The sequence below is a fragment of the Helobdella robusta genome, assembly GCF_000326865.2.
Source record: "Helobdella robusta unplaced genomic scaffold HELROscaffold_1, whole genome shotgun sequence".
In the NCBI taxonomy this organism is placed as follows: domain Eukaryota; kingdom Metazoa; phylum Annelida; class Clitellata; order Rhynchobdellida; family Glossiphoniidae; genus Helobdella; species Helobdella robusta.
The window spans coordinates 10358386-10374196 of NW_008703570.1; the positions used below are offsets into that span (position 1 = coordinate 10358386).

At 35.5% G+C, this 15811-nt stretch overlaps 2 protein-coding genes across 2 annotated transcripts; one reads left to right on the plus strand and one right to left on the minus strand.

Moving 5' to 3' along the window:
* Positions 1-1819: 1819 nt before the first annotated feature.
* On the minus strand, positions 1820-5643 carry HELRODRAFT_62743 (hypothetical protein; the record flags this gene model as incomplete). The annotated part of the gene is made up of 2 exons (XM_009011360.1): positions 1820-2019; positions 5526-5643. Coding segments are annotated over 2 exons (318 nt in total), but the record flags the coding sequence as incomplete, so codon positions are not given.
* A 708-nt stretch (positions 5644-6351) lies between these two features.
* HELRODRAFT_152280 (hypothetical protein) lies at positions 6352-7578 on the plus strand (the record flags this gene model as incomplete). Its single annotated transcript, XM_009011361.1, has 3 exons — positions 6352-6532; positions 6960-7097; positions 7517-7578. Coding segments are annotated over 3 exons (381 nt in total), but the record flags the coding sequence as incomplete, so codon positions are not given.
* Between the last annotated feature and the right edge of the window lie 8233 nt (positions 7579-15811).

Here is a 15811-nt window from a genome sequence, read left to right on the forward strand (position 1 = left end):
AAAAAAATAAACATCTACCGTCCGCTATTTTTCAATGACGGTTTCGATTTTCTGTCACTCCCTGCAATGGAGAGCATGGATAGGTGAATGCGCGAGATTATGTGCATAGATATGAAAATGTAGATAAGCAGACATTTGCAAATCTCACGTCTATGCATGCGTGACATCATGAAAGTTTGCCTAGGAAAAAAGCCGAATTGGGCGTTCAAAAAAGTGACACGGAAAAGGAAGAGAAGGAGAAAGAAAGAAAGCATGAGTGAGTGAGTGAGAATAAACAGACAGAGCGATAAAAAGAAATGAAGAGAAAGTGAAAGAGAGAGAGAGAAGAGAAATGAACGAAGAGCATGTGGGTAGAGAGAGAGAGAGAAAGAGATGTTTACGTGCTTGCGGCAGTTTCTGAACAGCAAGTGAATCTTTATTTCTTTCAAATAAATTGTCCATGTTTATAATTTGAGTAAAACTAAATACAGACAGATCAACAGAAATAAATACAATAAAATACTCAAAGAAAATACATAAACTTTTCTATTTTGATGTAGTTGAAGAGCCAGCAACATAAAGGAACATAGATAAATGAGTACAAACAACACCAGGAGAATATACAAACGTACTCAAACGAATGCGGGGAGATGCAGGCATGCAGAGAAGAGAGTATTCGTGAAGTGTGCTCATCAGGTGGGTGTTTGAAACACGAAGAAGGCACGCATACAAAATATTGAAGGACAAAAATCATCATGTTTTTTTGCTTGCTTGCTTGTTTGTTTGCTCGCCTGTACTCGTGTATGTGCTTTTGCATGCCTTTGCTCAAACGCTCACTTGAATAACAGATTGAATCGTTGAGAACAAACTTTCAGAAAAATGAAAGTTGAAAGATGCATTAAAACTATCGTGTAAAAATTAGAAAAAAGAGAGCAAAAAAGGAAAAAAAGGAAGAAAGAGAGGGAGAAAGAGTGAGAAAGACAGAATGAAAGAGAGTAGGAGAGAGAGAGAGTAGGAGAAAGAGTGAAATGCGCAAGAGTTATCTTGCGGAGGATCTCAGTGGTAACTTGACACCAGAGGAAAGCCTCAGACGTTGATTGACTAAGTCGATAATAATATGCTTTCCTGGTTATGCTGCTGCTGATTCTAGTAATGATTTTCATGGTGATGATGATGATGACGACGACGATGATGATGATGACGATTAGTGAATGGCGTGGTGATGACTACCATATGAATGATGGTCATTGTGAAAAAATGATGGATCGGTTGTGATGCTGATAGCGATTTAATAATTTTGTTTATGATTTGAAAACCAATAAAAGCTTGTATGAAAACCTCTTTTAAATATTTATCCAAAAATGATGATTCGTAAATGATTATTTGTGATAATTGTTGGACATAATTTGTTATTCAACACCCCCATTAATAAATAATTATTTTTCAAAATTAGCATCATTATTATTAAACATCCATTATTTTTAAACATCAGTATATTCATATTGATCAAAATTCTCAGAACGGAAGTTAGAAAATGAAAGCAGGCTATTACGCGGAAAGACAAACGGGCAGACACTCTCCGCTACATTCAACAGGGAACTTGGAAAATCCCAACTTTCGATTCGCATCATCTTATGGCTCATTGGCTATGGACTTCTCCCACGTGACCTCTGAGGCCAAGGCCATTTCTAAAGTAAATATACAAATTATTAAATAAATTAATTAAACGTAGCAAACTAAAGGCAATCAAGGGTTTACATAAGTAGCAGAAACGAGGGGAAGGTAGAGAAGCTTCGGGCTCCAGTCTCCATCTTGAATATTTTTTAAAAATTTTATTAAGTTACTTTTTCAATCCATTATGATTTAAAAAATAATTATCAAAATATTTATAAAATATATTTATCTTTTTTTGTGTTTGTTTAGTATTTACTAACATAAGAACCATCATAGAAATCAGGTTGAACAAAACACACACACACACACACACACACACACACACACACACACATACACACACACATACCATATGTAAATTATTTACTTATATAATTATTTTGTAATGAGCTTTGATATTGCACTATGATTACATTGAAATAAGATAAAAAAATTATAATGAAACGACTAATGAAACAAAATAATGATTAATTGAACTGCCGTTGTCTTACAAAATCAGACGAGACCGTCTCAAAGTGCAGCATCGTCGCCACACCACGTTTCGAAACCGCTGCTGCTGCTTGAACGCCAATACCAACAACAGCAGCAGCAGCAGCATTCTTCTCATCAATTACCTCATCAGCAGCCACACTTTCATCCTCCCTACCATTGCCAGGGATCCGTTGTCAACTTACCCCTGCCTCCTCTTCCGGTTGAACACCTCCACCACCAACATCAACATCGACAACATTTTCAGCAACATAAACAACAACAACAGCAACACCAGCAACAGCAACAACAACAATGCATAGCGCACTCAGCACCGAGCACATCTTCGTCATCGCCATCACTATCATTATTGACGAGGTATGTATCTGATGGATGGCTCGCGTGTATCAATGGCTGAATGAGTGATTGAATGAATGAACGATCAAATGAACGGTAAACAATCGAAATGATAAAAGAATAAAGATAAAAGAATGAAGATAAAAGCAAATGAACGAGCAAACGATCGAAGAAGTTAGGAACAAGTGAGTAAACAAGTGAACAAACGAGTTATGAAACGAACTCATGCATGAACGAATAATCAGATGGATGAACAAATGGAAAAGTCGATAAATGAAAGATTGATTGATTAATGAATGAGCAACTGAATGAACTAAAGAACAACAAAATGAATGAATCAGTGAAAATGCATGACTGAATCCGTGAAATGTATGAAAACGCTATTGAATAATAATTTATACTACACGTGGCACCAACCCAAATGATAAGATCATATTTCCACAACAAAAACGTACGTGGACCAACAAAATGTTTAAATAAAATCGATCTTTAATACATGAATGCATGTTTAATTAATTAATTAATTTACTTAGGTTAACGTATAATTAACAAATAAATTAATAAATTAATTAATTGGCATGACGACCTTCTGAACCAGAGAAAAACACTTGTTTTGACTGATAGCACGCATGTTTTGACGCTTGTATGATTACATCAATAAATAAAAGAGTAACTGTATGATAGAGTGAACGAATGAATGAATGAAAAAAGAATGAACAAAAAAAAGAACGAACGAATGAACGAATGAATGAATGAATGAAAAATCGATTGATGAATTGCTTGAAATAAAGAACAACATTTTGTTTTGTGCGAATGTCTGCAAGACCGTCTGACATTCTGTCTACCGCTGCCAGAAACATTTATTAGATACTGTATGAAGTACGTAAATGAGTAGCAGGCATCGTGTATCTTGTAGTGGTTTTGTATGTAGTATGTATATATTGTATTGTAACTTGTATGTAGTGATTGTAACTTGCATGTATTAATTGTAACTTGCATGTAGTAATTGTAACTTGTGTGTAGTAATTGTAATTTGTATGTAGTAATTGTAACGTGTATGTGTAACGGTATTATTAAATTTTGTGTAATAACAGTGGATTTTATGAAAAATGGTTGTGTAATGATATTAATTAGGTAGTAAATTATGCGTAGTAAAGTAAGTATGATACTTTGACGTGGGAGTATGCCTTGAAGTATGTAAGTAGCTATACTTCTGAATAACAATGCATTACTAGAATTTTGAAACTACCGCTGTATTACAGTTAACAAATTAGTAGCAATAGCGAAAATAGATATTGTATAAATTGTTGTTTGGATGTTTGTGGCGGGCAAAATTTAATGGCAGTGATTCATCTTATTTGTTCTAGCTGCAGTTGCTTGTTTTTGTGAGTTTGTTTATTTCGGCACATACACTCAATGGTAATATTAAAATTTTAGGGCGGCTCACAAAATTGGTCTTGCAACGAAAAAGAAATCCACGACTTCGAACAACATCGACACCAACATCAACACTAACAACAACCTCAAAAGCAACAATGTTTCAAGCAATTTCAGCTGCAACAATAACAGCAGCAACAACAGTTGCAACAGTGACGTGAGCAGTAGTGTTGGCATGCAAAACGTTTGCGGCAAACAAATAACACAACAACACCTGCAACACCAACACAACCAACATCAACAACTTATAAGGCCTCTGTATCAGCAACAGCAGCAACAACAATATAATTATCGTCATCCTCATCAGCAACAACAATTTCATCAACAAGAACAACATTTTCAACAACAACACCATCTTCAACATCATCTACGACAACAGCAACAATGTTTTGCAACAATATTATCTCAACACATCATTTGCGCTCCTCAGGGCTTCCTCAGACCAAACGTCAGTTATGCCTACGGAAAGGTAATTGTGTTGCAGCGTGGACGGAATAAATTATGCAAATTAGTTAACTTTTTATTATTGCAAAAATAAGATTGTTTACCATTGGGAGCTTGAATTAATTGGAATTAGGAAAATAACCGTAAAATAAACCAAGTTGTTTCATTATGATATGTTTCATCATTATTCACCAGAGAGCTGAAATAAACGTTGCTTAACCAAATCAATCAATAATAAATCGATCAATTAATAAATTAATTGTTGACCAATTAATAAAACGATTGCATCGTATTATAACTAAGCGTTTCAGAGAAAATATGTACAAATTTTAAAAACATTCAATCTCATCTTCACAATTTACTAACGAATTCCTAATTAAATAATTAAATTAATCAAATATTCATTTAAATTAACAAAACCCCATGAAGGTGAAACTGATGTTGAAGATATCCTCGACTGCATCTGACCATTCAAACCCGTCCAATCAGCCATCTTGTCTCTCAGTTGACCCATTTAATAGACAGGTCACAATGTTTGACCCAGTTTCATCGCTAGCCACTCACAAACCACCTCAGTCCCCTAAAACTTTTGTCTACGATTCAGTTTTTTCATCGCACGATGATTTGGTTAGTTTTTATTGTTTAATCGATTTCTAGTTGATTTACTAAAAATTGAGCCATATAGATGAATGGTTTGGAATAGCACACTTGAACAGAACAGATTGATAGAAGCAACTGAACAGTGAACATACAGATGAACGGTTTGACAAAATGGGTGAGATTTATACGAGCGCAGATGTTGTACAACTGGATGGGAGAAAGTACTAAGCCGAAAGAAATATTTTCAGCACACTTGTTAAAATATATGAAAAGTTGTGAAAAAAATCAAAGTTAACTATTAAAAATAAACAAACAACTTACTAAAATAAATAAATTGAAAAACATTTAGCCACACATATCGTTGTTTAAACCTTGTAATAAAAAAAGGATACAACTTGAATGTTGGATAGATGAGCTGTGAGCACATGCACAACCAAAATAATTTTAAAAAACTGCATTAGACAAAGAGTCAAACGATAAAGAGTTTAACAAATTGGCTGAAGTTTACTTTGAACGCGGGATAATTTAATGCAATGAACCAATAAACCGTAACTTGATACGTGCACACAAAAACAAGCACACATACAACTTCAAACACGTGGCGGTAGAAAGTGAAATAAATATATAGACACAAATACATAGAGTGACAGAGAGTGAGATGAAGACATGGAGACATAAAAAAATAAGTGATAAAGAGGCAACCTTCCGACAATAAATTATAACGAAACACTCCCGCTTTTGAGACAATGCCTAAGTGAAGTTCCATCGGTTTGTTGACAAAGATAAATAAAGAGTATCACAATGGCTGAGACGTTTGAAAATTTTTTCCTTTTTTATAAATAAATCATTTAAGAAAAAAAATCTATCTAGTTAATATTACGTTAACATTTCCTCAACAGAAATCAATTTGTAAACAAGCTCTCCCCGACGTCATTCACGCCGTTGTCAATGGTTACGATGGGTGCGTTTTTAATTACGGACACGCAAAACTCGGTTTGGACCGATTTAATTAGAAAATTATTTTTTCTTGTTATTACGTCGTAAGCGAGAATGTTGATGATGTGTTGAGATGTTGTCGCTATTTTGTTGATGTTATTGTCAGTGCTTGTTCTTCACGTTGTTAGGGTTGTTGTCGCTGTTGTTTTCTAACCAACCAATCAACAACGAGAGACAAGTCGTTGTCGATTGGTTGATTAGTTGCTGACATCAGTTTTATTATAAACTTTGTTACTAGTTTAATAAAGCAACTACTTGAGTTAAAGAATTTCAAAAAAATGCATAACAGGCAAATCATTTACAATGCTCGGCCAAGACCAGCCGTCGTCGTCTTCATCTTCATCATCGCCGTTTCCGCAGTCAGTACCGCCACCATCATCTGCATCTTCTTCTTCTTCATCATCACTGTCGTTGGGCATAATACCGACGGCGATATCCTGGTTGTACCAGTTAATAAGCGAGAGAAGTACGCAGACAGGTATGGGCTATTGCGTGAAGATATCTGCTGTCCAGGTCTTTGGAAGGCAGGAAGTGGTCACTGATTTGTTGTCTGGACTTGTTGGAGGTCAGTTTGATGGTGATGATGATATTGGTGATGATGACGATGATGATGACGATGGTGGCGGTGATGATGACGCAATGGCGATGATGATAGTGATGATGGCGATATCCATACGATGATGACGATGATGTTGTTTATGTGTATGATGAGAAAATCATTAGTGGCAAACAGTTGATTAAGATAAATTGGCACTCGTACAAAAAAAAATTAGAAACCTATTGACTCATTAAAAAATGTAAGTACGTAAATTATACAAGTGAAGAAGATGACGATGATGACGACGCTGTCAATGAGGAATGCCCACAAAATCAATCGTATACATAAAATGCTTTTTCGGCAAGTTAAAACTAGACTACAATGAAAATAAGCCAAACCATCCAACCAACCAACAAACAAACAAAACAAACAAACAAACAAAACACTTGAAACAACCTCACAACAGATTCGATAAAAACTCTGAAGGTCACATACGACCCTTTGCGTGGCCCCTTCATGGAACAACCAATCGAATTGAGGGCCCTTTCCATAGAACAAGCAGCTTATTATCTCGATACCGCCATTAAATCAAAAACCACTTCTGGTTAGTTTTATGACGTAATCTGTGACGTAAGCATGACTTAATCTTGAATTTGATAGCGTTATGAGTTGCTACAATACATTGGAGGTATATATATTTCTTCTTATGTGACATCAATTTGTCATTTGACCGATAAGAGTTGTTTTTTTGGTATTTTTAAAAGTTGTTTGCCTACACATCTATCCTGCCTTTTTTACACACAATCGCAAAGAATTTTTTTGTTTAGTTAGCACGATAACATGCATCTACATAGATTAAAATATGCAACTATTTTGACATGATGAAAAGGTTTTTTTGTGTTACTCATTTTTTTCTTATTCCTCAAAAGTTCGATTCCAACTTAGATATATTTATTTTTATACTTTTATACTTTTATTTCCAATTGCAACATCTCGTTCATCTCGTTGTTTGCATGCACGCAGAGATCAAAGAAGACTGGAGGAATTCTCATTTCATATTCACACTTCACCTCTATCATTATAAAGGTCGGCTGTTCGAGGCCCATGCTAATGACGGTGAAGATAAAAAAATGAATGAATGAATGGATGAATGGACGGACGGACGAACGAACGAATGAATGAATGAATGAATAATTAAATAAATAAATGAATGAATGAGTGAGTGAGTGAATAAATTAATAAAAAAATCTGATTTTAAATTTTTGAAATAATATAAGATTAAATAAATGAAAGAATTGTAAAATGTAAAAATGTGAAACAATGTAAAAACTGTGTAAACAATGTGTAAAACCAATGTAAAACATTGAATAAGTTGTTCATTATATCATGAGCTTTGTCCGTAAAAAATATTTTTTATAAACAAATAAAAATTAAATAATTTAAGTGGAAATAATTTAAATCAATTGAACAAATTATTTGAATTAATATATAAGATCATTGAAATATTGTGCCTGTAAGTTTATTTTGTGTGAAATATAACATTTCTCACCAGACCAATCGGTGTTGACGAACCACACTCGACTGCATCTGCTGGACCTGGGCAGTTGCAGCAGGACTCGCGAAGGGACGTCACTGAACCTCTCTGCCCTTGGCATGCTCATTTTAGCGGTACTTAACGGACAGAGGAATATACCGTACAGGTTTGTGTATGTGTGTGTGTTTTTTGTTTGTTCGTGATTCTCTTTCTTTGTTCGTGAGTTTGTAAGTAGCATCTCGTTAGTTGCCTCTTTTAATGAGCCGGTGTGCGTGTAGGTATAATAATGATGTAATGTGTTTGTGTACGCTTGCATCCAGCGTCAGTTCTTCCTGATTTTAATACTGGGATGTTTTATTAAATATCATTACGTTTTTCTTGTCACCATTATTATCATCGTTGAAACTATCACTGAATCCAGAGAAAGCAGGTTGGCCCATTTAATTAAAGACTGCCTCGGAAGTTCATCGTGCCACGTGACCTCACTAGTGCACGTGAATAGCAATCCGCTCCTTTACAACGAATCCCTCCAGATCATGCAGATAACTTCTCGATTGAACAAACTAAAAATCCGGAAGCGGACCAAGCCGGCCACTTCCGCTTCAAACTCTGAAGATGGAATGTCGGTTCGTTCGTACAGGCAGAGACGTGGAGTGAAGATGGGCACGTTGAGAGATTCTGCAGCTCTCTTTTACAGCAGTGCTTGCGAGGGAGGGTTCTACTCATCCGGAAGTGAAATGTCGGTACTTGAAAACTTCGGTAACAGCGGTACCGAAAGCGATGCGGACCATCGATCGTTCGTTAATTCAATCCCCCCGTCGGTTTCCGGATCGTGTGCTGCGTTGGATCCCGTCATGGAATCCAATTACGAGTCGACTGGTCATCAGCAAAATATTCGACCGCAACAGCTGACCGTTCAACAGCAGCACACGAATCGATACTACCACGATAAGTTGTTGCAACGACAGCGATACCGAAATCGCACGAATAATCGCTCCCCGCCATCATCAACTGTTTCCGCTCCGGCCTACCAACAACACAAACCGTTATCCGAGCGCACGAATTCCAACGACGTCGATTCAAATAATTATTTCAAAAAGTATCGAATCAACAAAAACTCTCAAATATTCTCGCCCCACCTGTCCACTTCCATATTGTCCTCTCAGGAAAAATGGGTCGACGGTCCTAATGCATATTATTCAAATAATCATGCAACTAGGTCATCCAATCAGAATCGAGAAGAACAATGGGTGGACGGCCCTGTTGAATTTAGAACAACCAATCAAAGGACATCTCCCAAAATAGCCACACCTTCATACTCGAAAATTGTTAAACTGGCAACGATGACCAATGGTTATGAAGATCAGAACTACACTGACAGTTATAGTAATAGTTTTGGTAAAAATAATTTTTGTTACAAAAATAGAAATAATAATGACAATGATGTTGATGTTGTTAATGGTTCGGGAGATGATGAAAACCCCTGGTGCATAGATCTGCACGGGGCAAATAACCCACCCAACAAAAACCAAAGTGACCACGAAAACATTGACAGTAACAACGTCATTGTCAGTGACGACAATGTCAAGGACAAAAACGGCTACGATGCAAGAATGAATCAACCAATCATCTGCACTCCAAGTAGAACAAACAAACCAATCATCTCTACCCAATCTGGCGCGCTCAAGAAACCATCACAAAACGAACCGATTCGCGCGCATCACGGCATCAAGACAGGGACCAATTCCCCATTTGTAGAGGAAACGGAAACATCAAAAGGCACAATAACAAGAGAGAACGGTGAGGGCCGAGAGAGCAATGACGTCATAAAAGAATGTGCACCTGACGAACACAACGTCAACGGTCGTCATAGCAGCCGTAACTTTTTTAAGAATGACGATGAAAACAATTTTCAAAAATTGACTGCTGCGTCCAACACCAATGCTAGTGAAAATAACGTTAATTATAACAACAGTTCTAACTCGGCTGCTTCTGACTCCATGAACTTCAATGCTAGCACTAATATTTTACGAAAAACATCTTCACAAGCTTTAGCGATAGCAACATCATCATCGTCAGCGTCTTCTTCATCATCATCTTCATCATTGACGACCACCACGCCCGCAGCAGCAACAATCACGACGACAACGAAGACGACGAAGATGACGACGACGACGACGATGATGATGATGATGGAGAGTAGGGAGTCAATTTACGAAATGCAGATGAATGAGAATTTGGAAATGTCTTCAAGTACTGCCAGCATGAAGAAACTCGTCCGCTCAAATGATGACTACTACTATGATGATGATGATGAGATGGATGATGATGACACGTACGCGAAACATGGTGATGATGTTGCTAATGGTGATGATGTCGATAACAGCGTTAGCCGAAACATTGTACTCAGTGATAATGCTATTAAAAATGGTGATGATGATGGTGATAGTTATGTGAACGGAAGATGTGACGATGAAGATGAGGATGAAAAATCTGTTGATGATAGTGATGGTGGCAATAATTTTCTCGTACCTAATTTATCGGAGCAGTGTGATAGCATCTTTAATAAAAACACCATTCTCAACAACGTAAACAAAAGTGCCAATAACATGAACAGCATTCCTAACGAAGCTAACAACTTTCCCCAATCTACATTCATCAGTGATCGCATCAACAACAACAACATGAAAAACAGTAGCAACAACGCTTACAAAAAAAGCATTACCACAAACGTTAATAACCAACCGGGTAATTACAGCAATGTTGGTAACAACAGCAACAGCAGCAGCAACAACATAACCAAACATGCACGCATATCCAAGCTACCAATGTTAAGTTTGACGAAATGTGCACCACATTCCACGCAGCAGCAATCAACCCGCTCAATGAAACCATCAAATACGGGATTCCCCACTCACGTAACGTCCGATGATGGTGAGATGGAAGGTGCGTGTTTAGCAACAACAACAACAACAGCATTAACTGCAACATCGCCAAATACATCAACAACAATTGCAGCTGCAACATCAACAACTTCATCATCAACAACAACAACAACTGCAACATTATCAACAACAACTGCAACAATATCGACAACGAAGACAGCTCAAACGAAGACGACAACGATTCCAGTTTTAAAGCAGTCTCTTATTAATTTACCAGCGAAATTATCTGCTGCGTCGTTGTCATCATCGTCATTCATTTCAGCACCAAAGTCACCAGCAAACAAAACAAATGCGTCTAAAACAGTGGAAATACCAACAATAGTGGCAACAACGTTATCAACAGCATCAACGATAGCAGCTACAACATCAGCAACATCAACAATAACAACAACAACAACGATAGCAGCAACAACATCAACCAAACCCGAAGGAAAACAAAAGTTCTTACAGAAACTGAGAACACCTTTGTTTTTCAGAAGCAAAAAAACTTCACAGCATTCATCTGATACGCCAAAACAACAAGTGCTACTAAAACAACAAAACCCTCAACAACAACAACAACACGAAAAAACAAGGCCACTCCAACAACACGCTCAGCATTTCCCTAATGGCAAACTCGTGAATAAAATTATAGTTGAGAGTAATTTAAAAGCATCGAGCAATAAACATAAACTTTCTTTTTTCAAGCACACTTCTAAAATTACTTCTCTGACGTCATCACCAACGTCATCACCAACAATATCACCTACAACATCAAAAACAGCAACACCCACACCAACAAAACCCACCAAAACAGCAATCGTTTCTCCATCCAAGCTACCGACATTCAAGAACAAATCATTTTTCTCGAGCGGCAAAACGAAAGCAACGAATGCGACGACGACAGCTGTGACGTCATCGCCTGCTTCATCATCGTTATCACCACCGCCACCGATGACATCTTTATTACCGTCATCGTTGTCATCGTCAACCACGCCATCATCCATGCCGACAGCAGCCGTAAAAAGCCATTCCGACTCTGGCATATTTGATGAAGTGTTTCCACTCACAGCAACAACTGCATCGACAACAACCTTCGAAGTGTCAACAACGACATTAACGTCAACAACGGAAGTGACAAAATCAGCGTCACTGACGACGTCTACAACTTCGTCGTCGTCGTCGTCGTCCTTATCGTCGAAAAAAGTTATAAGATTAGTGTCAGAAGATGACAAATTGTTCACAATTTCAGACAAAAACATCGGCGATATAAACAACGATAACAATGGCGGCAACATCACCACCGAAAACAACCTCAACTTGTTGACAACATTAGAAACTGATCAAAACGTTGCTCCAACTCTTCCTGCCAACATCAACATTAATGTTGCGGACATTAAAATTCAGAAATGTTGTTCCGGGAGAGAGTTTAAAGGTGATGACAGCAGCAGTTGTTGCAATCAAAACAAAATTTACAGAAACGTTCGAATTAAAAATAGCTGTAACTTTTACGAAACTGCAAAATTCGGAGAGACGATGAAAGGTTGTTGACTATTTCAAAATTTTCTTCGGTTTATTATTACTATTATATGAAGATGTATAATGATTATCGTTGAAATTTTATTTAAACCCAATATCCAAGTTTCGCAACACTTTTTATTCACCAACTGAATAAATGAAATTAAATTTAAATTTGACGTGAAAAATTATTTTCAGAGCGTAGCAAATCGGCAACTTTAACTTCCAACATAACACCCATCCCTACTTTATCACGTGTCTGTAAAAGTGATGTCATCAAAAACATAACCAAAGATAGCAAGTTTCTTAACGGAATAGGATCAAGATTGTCAAATTGCAAGAGTCTCAGTTTTGAATGTTGGTTATTGTAAATAATAAAAAATTAATTTTGGGATGGAGAATTTTGTTGTAAAAATTAAACAACACGTTCAGTAGTGGTTTCATAATCTGTTTAGTTAGACGCATTGAAAACAGACTAAAGTTGATCTCAATTCTCGAGGCGCGCATTTTAAAATATAAATAAATTTAAATCAGTAACCAAAAAAACAGTATAAAGCATAAAAAATAATCTTCGCTTTAAATTAATTCCAGTTATTCCGGGAACAGAGGAGGCCGCCAAGCGAATAAGCCATAAAAATGTGGAACAGCTTACAAGGACTGCCACGGCAAATTCCACGGCGAGGTCAAAGTTCGCGGCCGTTGCCAACTGTTTTGATGTCAATTGCGTGCCATAGAATTTATTTTTTCCACCTAGAGTTGATTTTGAAATCCGCATCTATTCATGCATGTATGTATTGTATGTGTTCATGTTTTTTTTTTATTTAAATTATCATTATCATTTATTACTTTTTTTGTTATTTATAATAAATAACAGTTTTTTTTATTTAACTTTGTTATGAACTGTTTTGAGCGTTTTTGATTTAAATAAATAAAAACATGTACTGCTGCCTGCATGTGCTGTATTGTATACTATCTGAGCTGAGTGCTGGCTGGCTGGCTGGTCGCGATACGTTTTTTGTTCGCGTCGCAGTATGAATGGAATCTTCTGGTGAATTAAGTTTCAATCGTGTTTACTAACTTCTTTCTCTTATTGTTATTAATGTATATTTATAATACTGTTATTATTACTACTTTTATTATTGCTGTTATTATTATTATTATTATTCCTTTTTTATTTATACATTTTCGTAATTAGAGCTCATCCTACATTGTAGAGTGGGTAGGGTACTGTAATATTCTACATTAATTTTCAACTTTTCATTTCAACATTTTAAATTTCAATAGCAATGCAAACAACACTGTTTTTGTCACATTTACGTTGAAAATGAAGTCGAATCAGGTACGCATAATTTTCATAGAATTTGTTCTCTTTTTTAAATGTAACAATAAAATAAATAGAACGAATTACTTCTAATGTTAAAATAAACCCGTATATAAAGCCATATAAGTACTCGATGAAACTACACAAATGTCGGTTTAAGTCTCAAGAAATATCAAACATATCAGCAATTAAGTCATCAAGTTAAGCATTCGTTAACTTCGAGTGTTACTTATGTTAAACACTCGTTAGCAGCAACATTTCAACTTGAATATATATACAATGAAAAATTGTTCAAGCAAACAAATAATCAGGCTCAGTTGAATTATTTAACATGTAAATTCGTACATTGTTTAATTTTTATAAAAAGAAAAATCACCAATAAAATAAAAATTTTAAAACTGAACTACAATCTCATTATAAACATTTTTGTTTCTATTATTTCAAGAAATGCCGTTGAAAATTCAGCACACTTTTAGATGCAATAAAATGAAACAATAATCTTGGTAAAAAAAAGTTATGGATAGCATAAATTTCAATTAGAACAAGGAACAACACCAAGCTATTTTATAAAATGCGTGAAAATAACTAGCGCTAATAAATTCTCGAGTTATTCAGAAGCTCCGTACATACAGGTGCACCTGAAAAGTTACCTGTATAAAAACCAATCAACTTTGCAGCATAGAGCACGACAATGCAGTTCGAGTTTTTTTGTTTTGGAAGAATGAACCATGATTAAATTTTAATTACAAAAATTAAAAAAATTTTTAATAAATTAATCTACTATAAAATCAATTGTTTGTATGAATGTTTATAAAACATATAATATAGTATTAAACATTGAATTGTATTGATATATAATGTATTGTATATAAAAACGAATAGAGTTATAAACTATAACAAACGAAGCATGAATCACATCAAAAGCGAAAGTGAGCAGATAAAATTTGTAATTAATCAATAAATTGCTTTTAAATATTTGTTACAATGACGTGGCCATCACCTTATAATAATCGCATCGCAATCATCGTCGCTTCCATCGCCGCCGTGGTCGTCATTCTCACTCACCCAATCGCGTTTGAATAAAATCGGGGAATCGGCTCAGACATCGTAATCTAAAATAGCTAGCATAGTAATTGAGTTTGGAGATGAATCAATATTGCAATAAAATACACTGCTGAAACAAAACAACATGCCAGCTAATACAAACAAACGCACAAAGTACAGTTAAAAATAAACACACACACACACACACACACACACACACACATACATAGAAAACTCAACCAAACTAGTCCAAAGACGCACATGACACATTTGGTGCATGGTAACATCTGAAAAATGTCATCATTGGCACTGTTTTCTTCTCTTCATTTTTTTGCCTCACCGCGCGTCATCTGTATTTTTATTTTCTTTAAATAACATTAAGCTTAATATCAAGATATCTTTTTTCTTGTAAAGAAGATGTCGTATAAAAATTGTTTATAGAATATTTGACGTTTGTTTCAAAATTCAAGTGCGTGTTTCAAATTTGATAAATCGCTCAACTAGTTCATAATAGTTAAACTACTTTTTAGTTGTTCATATTTTTTCAATGAATATATATGAAACCGTCAAAACATAGAACATGTTCAACCTTGAACTTTGAACTTTTTCAATTAATTTATTTTTGTACTTTAACAGAAAAATTTGTTTAGGCATGTAATATAACGTGAACCAACCTAAAAACGTTCGTTGAACGATTTTAAAGTTTTATTTGACAAATTTATCAAAAACTCATCAGGTTTGTTGGTTATGCAAATTAAGGTATTTAAGAAATGTATGAATTATGATTGAATGAATGAACGAGTGATAAATGAGTGAAAAAATGAATGAACAAATGATGAACGATCTAAAAATATATAAATGAATGTACGAACGAATGAGTGAACAAATAATAAATAATTAAACGAACGGACGAACGAACGAATGAATAATTGAACAAATCAACGATAACACAGCTACACAACGATCACTTAACTTGC